General features: G+C 40.8%; 1 protein-coding gene across 4 annotated transcripts in view; it reads left to right on the forward strand.

Annotated features, from left to right (window-relative positions):
* The first annotated feature begins 759 nt into the window (after positions 1–759).
* LOC116247791 (beta-glucosidase 4) overlaps positions 760–14148 on the forward strand; it is a 43841-nt gene continuing 30452 nt past the window's right edge. Inside the window, exon 1 of one of the 4 annotated variants that reach the window (XR_004170907.2) lies at positions 760–1096. Coding sequence is in view for 3 of the 4 variants with exons in the window: in XM_050075953.1 (XP_049931910.1) it covers positions 974–1096 (123 nt within the window). In the remaining variant the exon portion in view is untranslated. The remainder of the gene's footprint in view (positions 1097–14148) is intronic. The other 3 variants (XM_050075953.1, XM_031620108.2, XM_031620107.2) reach the window with 3 other exon arrangements.

The following is a 14148-nucleotide window of genomic DNA, read 5'->3' on the forward strand; positions in this document are numbered from 1 at the left end:
CTCTGAATTGTTGATGCAAACATAAGTAAAATTCTTACAGCGCAAAATATGGACATAACATGTTATGCAACATAAAGTACAAAAAGAACATATGGCAGTTTTTTAAAAACAACATGCCCATAAATTAATGTGCATTGTCATCAAAATTTCCAGCAAATTTAGCCATTATGAAATGTAAGTCAAATACCAACAAATGAAAAGACGTTTAATGGTTATCTAATCAGTATTCTTTTAAAAAATTCTATAGAAAGTTAAATATTTCATACACTTGTGATAAAAAAAGTGTAATTAGACCTTTTGTCCTTAACACACAATTGGTCTCGCATGCATATGACCAACACTCACTGCTTTTCTTTTAAAAAAATAATAGACAGTGACCCACAACTTCTAACTTCTATGTGTGTGTTAGTATCGAGTATGTAGGGATGATAAAGTTTAAGAGTGTGTTTAAATGACACCTTTATAAAAAGCTATTTTGGAAAAGTTGGTTATGTGAAAAGGTGGTTTTTGTAATCATTTTCTCAAAAATTGCTTTGTGTTTGAATGGCACACCTACAACTCACATTTTTGTAACTACCAAGTTTAAAAAAAAATAATTTTTGAGACTACATAGTTTTGATATCGTATAAACCCTTCAAAAATAATATTTTAAATAGAAAAATCAGTTTTGGTTTCAACAATTTATTATAGTGTGTCATCCAAACACTATACTAACAAGGAAATTTATTGGACCTCCTTTCCCTTGCAAGGTCAGCTTCGCACGGCCGTTGTCGTTAGACCGTTTGAAAGGGAATCGTTCGAACGGCAACAGGGTCGGTCTGCAGGGGAGGGTCATGTCATTGCTTGACCACCTGACGGCCAGCTTGGCGACCTCCGATCTGCAGGCCTTATTCCGGGCCTTGCACGTAGTCGGACACTAACCTTCTCCGCACTTCTCGGTCTCTCTCTCTCTCTCTCTCTCTTTTTCGCCCTGATGGAGGTGGACGCAGGGGTGAGTAAGATACTGCGGCGGAATGAATCGGAGATTCCCCATGAGGTCTCTGCACGCGATTTCCCTCCGAACTTCATCTTTGGTGTTGCCACTTCTGCCTATCAGGTGGGGTTCCTCTCTCTCCCTCTCTCTATAAGAATGCAAATCTCTGCTGCGGAGACTAATTGCAATTTAGATGACGCATCAGTCCTACTGCAACTACATGCATATTTCACTCGATAATGCGTAGCTTGTTGTCGATTCGGCATATGAGGCCTACGTCCATGACCGCAGGCAGCAGCAGCAGAAAACAACCACCATGATCTGCAATCTTCGTCTTGCCACACCCTGGCTAGGAACCCTGCCCGCCTGCAAGAATCAGTTCCCCAGGTTCCAGCCATGCACCTAGGGAGGGAGATTATTGATTATCCCTATACGAACAAACCATATAGCTTTTGCTTCGACTGTTTGAATATTTGCTCTTCGAAACAAACCAAACAAGAATGTGCTGTATGTCCATCGTGTGACTCTCAAAATGTGGTGAAGAGAGTCGTCACTTCCTTTCCGTATTAGACTACTGGGTTATCTGGAATTTGTTGAGCTCCTTTCTTCACTTCTGTTTCATCCATACATAAGCCTACGTTATGGGCCTTATGGCTGGCTGCTATTGAGACGGAAGCAATGTGAACCTTCAGGTTTCTTTTCTCTGTTTTCAGATTACTCGGGATTATGTTTAAAATTTAAATCTTGTTAGGATCACCATTGTCTAGGATTTGTAAGAATAGGCCAAAAACTTTGTCAGAGGGACCATCACTTCGTATAATCCAATGACCTAGGGATTACGTAAGAGCTAAACCTACTGAGATTAGGTATTAGCAATTTAGCACCATTCAAGATTATTGAATGGTCCATAACCAACTTGCAACAGAGACCAAGAAAATGCTTAGTCACTTCAAACAGCTAGTACATACCTTAGTTATTATGGCGGCACTTGGTTCACAGCACTATGTCAGTCTTTAACACAAAGTTGATTTCAATAGGCTGTGATTTGAGTGCAAACAAGGACTAGGATGGACATCTAAGATTCCTGAAAAAAGTTAATATAAAGGCATTACAAACTTAGGCGATAAGGCAAGGTTGCGCCTAGCTTTGGCTTAGAATTTGGTTGACATAGTCATAAACATCATTCTTGGGAATTTTTCCAGAAGGTTTCTTTCCAATCCTTTTTTTTTTAACTGTGCCTAGCTGGGAGTAATTGGGTAAAATAGGTACAAAAACATTAACTGGAAATTGCCGCTTTAGAAAGAGTGAGAACAATTGATAAGATCCACATTTCACATACATATTCAACTTTTCAAAAGATTAATGAATAAGTTATAAATCCAGCTCAAACTTTTGACTCAACCACAAAATATCCCAACTTGACTTTCAAAACTTCACAGATTGCCATGTAGGTTAATAAAGTAATTCCCAGACTGCTAGTTTACTTTTCCTAAATCTAGTGACTTCTTCATTGTCATCCAGGGCTTTCTAATTGAAAAAAAATTATTTATGTACCCTTATTGTTTTTCCCTTCTGTGACTTTTCTTCTTCATGCTTGTTTAATATTTAATAGCAAAAGAATCACCAAAAGAGATATAGAGAGTCATGTGCGTAAAATCATTCAATAAAATACGTGGTTTTGTTTGCTTGCTTTCTCAGACGTTTTGCTTACTTGCAATTTGTTTCATGGGAGGCTTTGTGTAGCTGGATTCTTTCCAGGTTCAAAGTACCTGTGGTCAATTGCAGGTGATTTTGGGCTTGTTTCATTTTTCAGAAATATCTTTGTGCATGTTGAAGTCTCAATCTTAATGGACCAGAGGTTTTATCACTTCCTTGAGAAATACTTTGATTGCACCATGTCTTGTTGATGTTGCCAAAGGCCCAAAACTATGGGCCTTTGCTAGGAATCAATTCCCTAGTTTTCCCTTTGCTAGGAATCAATGCCCTAGTTTTCCCTTTGAAAACGTCGAAGTTAAATTTTCCAAGAGGCCCATTGCTTACGCAAACAGGCAGCAGCTCGACGTGCTCTTAGAAAGAGAGAGAGAGAGAGTCACCCAGCTATTCAGATGTCAGCTTGGTGAATCTGCAAAACAACTTCTTTACATTGTAAATATCTTTGTTGGAAAATGATCACATCTCATTTTCTCCTCTGAAAACATCAATGTAAAAGTTCTCAAGAGCCCAATTGCTTGCGGGAAGCATCTCTACATCCTTAGAGACAGAGAGATTTACCCAGCTATTTAAGTGTCAGCTTAGACGAACCTGCAAATGGCTTATTCACATTGCAAATATCTTATTGCCAAATGCAAACCATTAAGATTTTTTTTACTAGGTTTCTTCAAAAATTATCATTTATGGCATCAATGGCAGAAAAAAGACCCTTTATCTACCATTATATAGGAGGAAGGGGTAAATCTTCAGCAAGAGCCAAATTGATAATTTTGTTGTTCCTATATAAAACCAATGTTTTAAAGTTTGGAACAGCTTGTACCGGTTGAGTCCATAGATACATTTTGTAATGTCAAAAACTTATTATTTTAATGCCAAAATTATAGAAAATACAAAAGATCAGGAAAAGAAGGAAAACATTAAGCATTAATTTAATATAAATAGATCTTAAACATAAGCTTAAATTGAACAAACTTAAAAATCCCAATAAATAAGTTTAGATAATTAAATTCAAATCTCTAATGATAAATTTGTTACACTGTCCACAAAAAAAACTTGATGGCTGCACTAAGTTCCTTTGCTCAGCTGACTTTTCTTGCTTCATTTAGTTTTACTTGATGTGATGGCTGTACAACTGATGCTGCTGATGTTGTTCTTGTTTTGGTTGAACTTTTTTATCTAAAAAAATCAGAATCTATCAGCTTGTCTAGTGTATCATCTTATCTTCAAAATTGGGAACAATATCTAGTAGCAATGAATTTCAAATTTTCAATTGCCAGCTGCAACCCTTGATTTTCTCTTGGAGAACTTCTCTATGAGTTGCTTATGAAAATCAGGTTTTTTTTTTTCGCGAAATAGATGACCACATAGAACAGAAACCACCATCTTGTCAGCCAACCAGACACAGGTTGAACGTAAGGAGTCCAATACGCAGACGTTGATTACAAAAATAACATGTTATAGTCTTTTTAAATCCTTCAATGATTCTCAAATTTAACACAAAGATTAATAGAAAGAAAGGTCAGTTAGCCAATACCTAAAATCTATTGTGAAAGTCAAAAAGATTTTATACCTTTGACATTGAAAAATGTGAAGTTCCTCTACCATCAATCTCCCATGCATGAAATCAGTTTTCAGTCATCGTTTTTTTCCTCAAACACGAAGGACCTCTCTCATAAGCAACTCAAGATTGTGTTAGGATCAGGTTTAAAAGGTTTCGAAACCTAAAATAAAAAAGAAGAAGAAGAAGACTCATGCTTCTTTAATCTTTTCCTCTACCAAGGGCATGACTGTTATGTAAGGAGGTTATAGCGTCTACTTTGAGCTCCTCCTTCCCCGGGTGCCCCATGATTCAGCTGATCTCCAAATTAGAAGCTACCTGTGGAGCTTTGTCAAGGTGGAGAAAGTTCCAATTGGGTCCAATAGAACTATAGAAGCCAGACTTGCTAGCCTCAGGATGGAAATTGATAGACTCTAACAATTGCAAGACTTAGGATCTGCCATAGATGCAAATCATGAGAGGAAGCTTCAGTGCGAAATACATAATACTCTCCTAGAGAAAGAGAGTAGTTGGAGGCAAAGATCACGGGTGAAATGGCTCAAAGGAGACTGTAACACAGGGTTCTTTCAAGCTGTAGCCAGAGGTGCAAGGCTCGGAATTTTATTTCCGATATTGAGTTTCAGGGAGTGCAGCTACAGGACCAGGATGCTATCTTAGAGACAAAGCGGAGCTTCTTTCAGAATCTGTTGGGGGAGGTGGAAGGCGATGGGAGCCTTTTTACCAGCATTGCTGAGGGTCCAAAAGTGTCAGTGGAAGAGAATGAGGCCCTTTCTTCTCCTGTTTCAGATGAGCAAATTAGAAGCGTGGTCTTAAGCTCTGATGGTGATAGTGCTCCTGGTATCGATGGGTTTCCAGCTTCCTTTTATCAGCAGTACTGGGATATTGTGGGTCAGGATGTCACTATGGCCCTCAAGGATTTCTTTCGGACTGGCAGACTTGTTAAAAAGATCAACCAGACTGTTATCACCCTCATTCCAAAAGGGGAGGGGGTAAAAACCTTTAATGAGTTCTTGCCCATTTCCCTTTGTTAACAGCCTTTTTAAATTTATTACAAAAACTATGATGGGTCGTATGAAAGGCGTACTGCAGAGGATTATATCTTTCGATCAGGCTGCTTTCTTGCCAGATATATCTATGTATGACAACATCATTTGTGCCCATGAGATTGTTCATAGTTTGTGTTGCACGATGGAGGAAGATGAGTGTGTGTGTGTGTGTGAGAGAGAGAGAGAGAGAGAGAGATGGAAAAGAGTTATCTTCATTATCGTGCCCTAGTCTCTACTTAAAGAGAGATTGGGTTACGACTGGAGCTGTTACATAAGATAGTCTCATAAAGTTGTAAAATGACAAAAGAAGACTCTAACTTTTAAATAATCAGAAAACTACTACACTTAAAAATAAACTTTCTGATTTCAACACTCTTCCTCAAGTTGGAGCATAGATATCAACCATGCTCCGCTTGCAACAACATCTAGAGAAAATCACCAATTGGAAGAGCCTTAGTAAACATATCTATTGTCTGATCTTCAGAAGCTACATGAACCGTAGACACACCTTCTTGTATAAGGTCCCGAACATAATGAAGATCCACCTCTATGTGCTTTGTTCTCTCATGAAATATTGGATTGTTTGCAATGTAAGTGACAACTTTATTATCACAGTACATTTTCATAGGAAGAGGAACATGAATACTCATATTTGTTAGCATAGATTTAACCCACGTCATCTCATAGCTATTTAAGCCATTGCTCTATATTCAGATTCTGCACTTGATCTAGAAACTACATTTTGTTTCTTGCTTCTCCATGATATGAGATTGCCCCCAACAAAGATACAGAAGCCTGTGGTGGATTTTCTATCATCAACAGACCCTGCATAGTCGTCATCACTGTAAGCAACAATTTCTAGAGATTTACCTTTCTTGAAGAAGTGGCCTCTGCCTGGGGATGACTTTAGGTATTTCAAAACCATCAACGCAACATTCCAGTGGACTTTCCTAGCCTTTTCCACAAACTAACTTAGTTTTCCAACGATAAAGCTAATGTCTGGTCTTGTCACAGTAACATAAAGAAGTTTGCCCATGAGAGATCTGTAAGATCGTGAATCCACTAGTTCTGATTGATTATCATGAAGATGAAGACGTGGATTCATAGAAAGATTAGCCGGCTTGGTTTCTAGCATCCCTGTATCTTGCAGTAGGTCAAAGACATACTTCCTCTGAGACAATACTACACCTTCTTTGTTATGCGCAACCTCAATCCCAAGGAAATATCGCAAGTGACCAAGATCTTTCGTGACAAAATGCTTATGAAGGAAAACCTTTATAGCCAAGATTTTTTTATCATAATCATCTGTCAATATAATGTCATCAACGTATACTACCATAATAACTATACTTTTGGAGATCTTCTTGATGAATAGAGAATGATCCAAAGGAGATCTTTCAAATCCACATTGTGAAACCACCTCAGATAATTTGTGGAACCATGCCTTGGGACTTTGTTTGAGCCATAAATTGCCTTCTTTAGACGACACACTTTACTACACTCCCCCTGTCATTCGAACCCTGGGGGTTGCTGCATATATACAGTCTCCTCAAGATCACCATAAAGAAATGCATTCTTGACATCAAGTTGATACATAAGCCAATCAGAGTGTACTGCAACAGAGATAATGAGCCGAATAGTACCCAACCTGGCCACAGGAGAGAACGTCTCAAAAAGGTCAACTCCATATGTCTGAGTGTAACCTTTAGCCACTAATCGAGCTTTCTATCTTTCTGCTGATCCATCTGAATGGTACTTGACTGTAAATACCCATATGGAGCCAGCAATATCACAATTTTCAAGTGGATCAACCAATTCCCAGGTACCACGCTGTACGAGAGCATCCATCTCATCTTGCATAGCTTTCCGCCATTTACAGTCTAGTAATGCCTGTTAATGACAAGTTGGTACAGTATGGACTGACATAGCCTTAAAAAACTGCTATAAGTTATCATCAAGATGGTCAGTGGAAACAAAGTGTGAGATAGGATGCATGGTACACTGTTTCTTGCCTTTGCACAGGGCTATAGGTAAGTCCTGAGAAGGATCAACGTCAGGTATACTTACTTCAATGGAGCTCACATTCTGAGGAGATTTTGATGGTCGACCATGAGAGGGATCCTGTCGCCGAGTATAGACCAATGGAGGGTCTTGGAAACTATTCATAGTCGGAGTAGGAGAAGAAAATGACGGAGGAAAAGATTGCAACGGGACATGAGGAATAAGAAATGACATCTCAGATGACACAGAAGTAGAACTAAAGACTGAGAATCAAAGAAAGTGACATCCGCACTGATATACTCTTTTTGAGTTACCGGGTCAAAGCATTTGTACCCTTTTTGATTTCGAGGATAGCCAATGAACACACACTTAATGGCTTGAGCAAAAAGTTTATTATGTTTAGGCCCAAGAATGTGAACAAAACAGGTACACCCAAGGACTTTAGGTGCAACAAAAGATAAGCTTTGATTGGGATAAACGAGTTTAGTAGGTACTTTGTTCTCAATGGAGGATGAAGGTAAATGATTCGTTAGGTTACAAGCCATGAGGATGGCATCACCCCACAAGTATGCAAGTACATGATTATGAAGCATTGTGGGACGAGCAACAGTTAGAAGTTGCCTATGTTTGCGTTCGGCAACTCCATTCTGTTGTGAAGTATGAGGGCATGTCAACTAAGGAGAGATATCTTTTTCAGCATAAAAGGTTATTAAGATAGATGATTTGAACTCGAGAGTATTATCAGTGTGAATACACTTAACCACATAACCAAACTGAGTTTTTATTTCAATAATCAAGTTTTTGAGAATACAAACTACTTCAGACCTTTCTTTCAAAAGGAATACCCAACTAACTCGAGAGTAATCATCAACAACAACCAAAAAATACTTAAACTTAGATTGGCTAGCAACCCTGCTAGGCCCCCACACATCAACATGAAGAAGATCAAACAACTCTTGACTCGAAAGACTGAGACTCGAAGGAAAACTACTGCGAGTGTGCTTGCCAAGTTGACAAGCCTTACACTGAAAAGACTCTGGGACTGAGAGATTCAGTAGGATAAAACGGAGATTGGGCCCTAATGGATGACCGAGCCTAAGATGCCACTGGAAAAATGTAGATTCTAATGCAATGTTGTAAAAAGCGTATCGTAGATTGACCTCAGTTCAAGCCTAAGATGTTTATGCCAGAGTGGAATTCGAGGAACAAAGACGCCAAGTGATGCAGATTGACCTCAGTCATGGGAATGGTCCCTCGGCCTTTGTTAGCCGTTCCTCTGTGTCTGGCCAGCGCCCTGTTAGGCGATATACACATTGTCACAAGTCAGGACATTCTGTTGATTTTTGTTGGGATCTACACCCTGAGAAGAGACTTGAGACTGGTCTTGTTATGAGCCAAAGGAAATACACTTTGGATCTTCTAAAAGAGACAGGTAAACTGGGATGCAGGCCCTTTCTTACTCCAATGGAGTCTGGCACAAGGATAAGTATCAAAGCTGGGACAATCTTGGATGAGGAAGGAAAAGGGAGGTATCAACGGCTGGTTGGTAAACTAATTTATCTCACTCTTACTCGCCCGGATATTACGTATGCTGTGGGTGTGTTAAGTCAGTTTATGCATGCCCCTACTGATTGTCATTGGAAAAGTGCTGAAAGAGTATTGGGATACTTAAAGAATGACCCAGGGAAAGGACTGCTCTATACTCGACAAGGTCAACTCAGCATTGAAGGATACTTTGATGCCGACTGGGCAGGTTGCACAGATACTAGAAGGTCTACCACAAGATACTGCATCTTTCTTGGAGGTAACCTGGTGGTATGGAGAAGTAAAAGACAAGAAGTTTGTTCCAGGTCCAGTGCTGAGGCTGAATACAGGGCGGTTGCTATGGGGGTTACAGAAATGTTATGGCTCAAAATTCTATTAGCAGATATTGGAGTGAAAATGGAAGAGAAGATGAGGATGTATTGTGACAACAAGTCGGCTATTAACTTAGCAAACAATCCAGTCCTACACGACAGAACCAAACATGTGGAGATCGATCGTCACTTCATACGGGAACACGTAGATTCTAAGGAGTTGATCATGCCCTATATGAAGTCTGAAGATCAAGTTGCTGATGTCTTAACCAAGTCTTTATGTACATCTCAATTTGAGAAAAATGTTAGCAAGCTTGGCATGTTTGACATGTATGCCAAGCTTGAGGGGGAGTGTTGAAATAGATTGTAATGGGGAACCGGGTCCAATTCTGGACCCGGTCCCATGGGGCACGGGTACCGAGACTGGCTCGGTACCCTAGGCGGTACTCTTTCTCTCCCTCCTATATAATCCTCACTTAAGTGTAATTGTTGAATTAAGTGAATAGATTTTCTCTCTCCTAGGGTTGCGGTGTACACCTAGGTCAGAGCTTCCCGTGGTTTTTTCCTCTTTTTGAGGTTTTTCCACGTATATCGTGTGTTCCTCTCTTCTTCCTTCGTGTGTTGCATGTTTCTACACCCTTCAACTTCAATAGATCTTTGTTGCACATGTAGAAGTCCCTTTCCGGGATTCTTCTTCAAGTAGCACAAAATTCTATCTACAGCCTTCAAGTGCATGAACTGGCTCATCACATTTACAACAAATGTGATATCAGGTCTAGTCAAAGTGAGACAGTTTGCCAACTAGACGTTGATATCTCCCTTTAGCTTCTTCACACAACAGTTCTCCATCTTTGCTACCAAGTTTATGCCCAGCATCTATAGGAGTAGAGGCTGGTCTGCACCCCAGTTTTCCTGTCTCCTTCAGTAGATACAGGGTATACTTCCTTTGACTAAGTACAAGAGTTGTACCTGATCTAGCAATTTCAATACCCAGGAAATACTTCAGCTTACCAAGATCTTTTAGATCAAATTCAGTAGATAGTAAACCCTTTAATCTTGCTATCTCTTCCTTATCATCACCTGAAACGATCATATCATCAACATAAACCAACCTATTCATGTACATCAGTAATCGTCCCCTCTTCATCTTTGCCAAGCACCTTGGCAACAGGATTCTCTTCACGCCTGTAATCCATAAAGTCTGTAAACTGAATTTCCTGTGTGGGAGAATACTCTTCCTTAGACATTAACTTCTCCCCCTGAAGAGAATTCGCACCAAAATAGGAGACATGTTCCAAGAATGTGACATCTTTGGTAATGTGAAGACGACCAGTGGTGAGATCTAGACATTTATAACCTTTTTGAGTGGAAGAATACCCAAGAAAGATGCCCTTAATAGATTTGGGATCAAGTTTTTTCACATTGGGGCTGTGGTTATGTATGAAACACACACATCCAAAGACTCGAGGAGGAAGGTGAAAAGGTTGACTACTGGAAGCATAGAGTAGGGAGTACGACCCTTTAGCACACGACTAGGCATGCGATTAATCAAGTAGACACTAGTAAGGATTGCATCACCCCAATAGTATTTTGAGAGATTTCTTTGGAACAATATGGCTCGAGTGACATTGAGCAACTGACGATTTTTCCTCTCAGCAACCCCATTTTGAGGGGGGTATAACTATAGGATGTCTCATGAACAATCCCCCTCTTTCGAAAGAATTCTTCAACAGTGAGACACATATATTCACGAGCATTATCAGACCGAAAAGTCTTGACAGAATTTCCATACTGGTTTTCCACTAAGAGGATGAAAGTTTCAATAATGTGAGGCACCTCACTATGATCTTTCAATAAATACACAAAGGTACACCTTAAATAATCATCTATAAAAGTTATAAAGTATTGAAAACTACCACGAGAATGAATGCCCGAAGGCCCCCACACATCAGAATGAACCAAGGAGAAAGCTTTATTAGAACGACTATTTGAAATTGGATAAGAAGCTCTAACATGCTTCGCAAACTGACACACATCACATGATAACATGGAAATGTTTGAACTAGAACATAGTTTAGGGAACAAATGTTTCAAAATCCCAAATGGGAGATGACCAAGGCGTTCATGCCAAAACAAAAATAACTAACGACACTCTTCCTCCTTCTTCTCTGTCCAGCTGACTGCTGACATAAGAGCTGTGACAACGCGTATAGGAAGCCGATACAGCCCATCAGACACCAAACCAATCCCAATCCTCTTCCCTGTCACCAAGTCCTGCAAAACACAACGTTTTTCAGAAAATATAAGCTCACACTTCAGTTCCTTGGTAATCTTACTAACAGATAACAAATTTAAGGGAAGATGGGGAACATGTAAGGCATCATGAACTAAAAAATTATTTAACAAGGAAAGACTCCCTTTCCCTGCCACAGAAGTAAAAGAACCATCGGCAAGGGACACACGTTCCTTTCCCAAGGATAACTTGTAGTCATGGAAAAGCTTGGGGTTGTCAGTCATGTGATGAGTGGCACCACTGTCAACAATCCATTCACCCATATAAGAAGTACCTTCTGCCCCTGAAACAGCCAATGCCTGATTGATCTTCACCTCATCTGGTGTATCTGCCTGACCAACATCAATCTTGCTCAAATATGCTCGTAGCTCATGAATCTGTTCTGCAAAAATAGAACCTTTCCCATCACTCAGACTTGTTGCAGACGATACAGGCTTCTTCCCACTAGAAGACCTCCCCCTACTATCCTTCTTCTCTAGATACAGGTCCCAACAAAAATCCCTAGTATGACCAAGTTTTTTGCAATGTGTACATTTTCGGGAAGAACGAGGAGTTCCCACAGGGGCATGGCTAACATAGGCAGACTGTTCTTCCCCCTTTCGTCCACTAGAAAGAAGCCTTCTCTGTTCTTCAGCTTCAACACGGGAATAGACATCTTCAATACTAAATGATTTGTCAGAGTTAAGAATCTGACTCCTTATATTTTCAAAGTCATCATTCAGTCCGGATAAGAAAAGGAATACCCTGTTTTCCCATTTATCAGTCATATACTGCATCTGGTCGTGAGGACACCTCCATGTAATATCAGAGTGATAGTCAAGGTCCTCCCACTTAGATTTTAATGCGGCATAAAAGTCTGCAACCGAGAGAGCACCTTGTCGCAGGGAATACACATCCTTCATAAGTTGATACACACGAACTTTCCTTTTCTTTTGGCCATACATCTGCTCCAAAATAATCCACATATCCCTTGCAGTCTTCTTACGAAGAATGAGGGGTTGGATATCCGGGGACACTGAATTGACAATCCAGGTTTTTACCTGGTTGACTATCTGCAGCAGGTTCAACCTTTCTCCCATTCACATAGGCAATGCGTCCTCGCCCAGCAATCCCCATAGTAATCGCAGTAGACCATCGGGAGTAGTTCTCATTGGTAAGTTGAATGGTGGAAACTTGAACCGGTACATGATCAGTCCGCGCAGACACAACATCAGGTAGATTAGTATTGACTGAAGAAGAAGACGAATCAGCCATGATCACCAGGTAGAAGTGGCTGCCAAATAACACACACAGCAGCAGTAACCTAGAGAAGAGGGGAGAAGACGCAGTCGGGGATCAACGGCGGAAGCGGCGGGAGCAACGGAAGCACCGGGACGCGGCGGAAGCAGAGGGCGGCGCTTGGCAGCGCGCGCCGAGAACAGGCGAGAGCGTCGGACGTCGGCGTCGGTGGTCGGACGTCGGTGTTGGCAGAGGCGTTAGCAGAGATGTTGGCGTCGGACGTCAGCAGTCACGACACCGGCGACGCAGCAGCGGCGGTCACGGCCACGGCGGGGCAGCGACGGAGGCGGTCACGGTCACGGTCACGGTGCGGTGACAGCGGCGGCGGTCACGGTCACGGTGCGGTGACAGCGGCGGCGGTGGTGGTAGCGACGGTGACGGTGGTAGCGGCGGCAGTCAGGGTTGGAACTTCACAACCCTAGAAAAACAGATTTTTTGTTTTCTCCAAGTCCGACGGCTCTGATACCATGTAGAAACAAAATATACACGAGAGTAGAAGAAAGCACACAGAAGTAACGTGGAAAACCCTCAACTCGAGGGAAGAAAAACCACGTGTGAGGAGGTCTGGTGCCCACTAGCCTCCAGACACTCTCTCTCTTCAAAACTTCATTAACACAAAGATTAGGGGTTACAGAGATATAAGTAGTCCTAATTAGGACAAACCGGATCGGGTAAGGATCCGGACCCGGACAACAAAACCCGTCAACAATAATCAATTGGATCTAGTAGATTCACGATCTTATAGGTCTCTCATTGGCAAACTTCTTTATGTTACTGTAACAAGACCAGACATTAGCTTTGCTGTTGGGAAATTAAGTCAGTTTATGGAAAAACCTAGAAGAGTCCATTGGGATGCTGCGTTGATGGTGTTGAAATACCTAAAGTCATCCCCGGGCAGAGGCCTCTTCTTTAAGAAAGGTGAATCTCTAGAAGTTGTAGCTTACAGTGATGCTGATTATGCAGGGTCTGTTGATGATAGAAAATCCACCACTGACTTTTGGAGAAATAAGAAACAAAATGTAGTCTCTAGATCCAGTGCGGAATCTGAATATAAAGCAATGGCTTAAACAGCTACTGAAATGACATGGGTAAAATCTTTGCTAACAAATATGAATATTCATGTTCCTCTTCCTATGAAAATATACTGCGAAAACACGGCTGCTACTTATATTGCAAACAACCCAGTATTTCATGAAAGAAATAAACACATAGAGGTGGATTGTCATTATGTTCGGGATCTTATAAAAGAAGGTGTGGTGTCTACGGTTCATGTAGCTTCTGAAGAACAGGCAGCAGATATGTTTACGAAGGCTCTTCCAATTGGTGATTTCTCTAGATGTTGTGACAAGCTGAGAGCATGGTTGATATCTATGCTCCAGCTTGAGGGGGAGTGTTGAATCAGAAAGTTTATTTTAAGTGTAGTAGTTTTCTGA

This window comes from Nymphaea colorata, chromosome 2 (assembly GCF_008831285.2).
Source record: "Nymphaea colorata isolate Beijing-Zhang1983 chromosome 2, ASM883128v2, whole genome shotgun sequence".
NCBI classification, from domain to species: domain Eukaryota; kingdom Viridiplantae; phylum Streptophyta; class Magnoliopsida; order Nymphaeales; family Nymphaeaceae; genus Nymphaea; species Nymphaea colorata.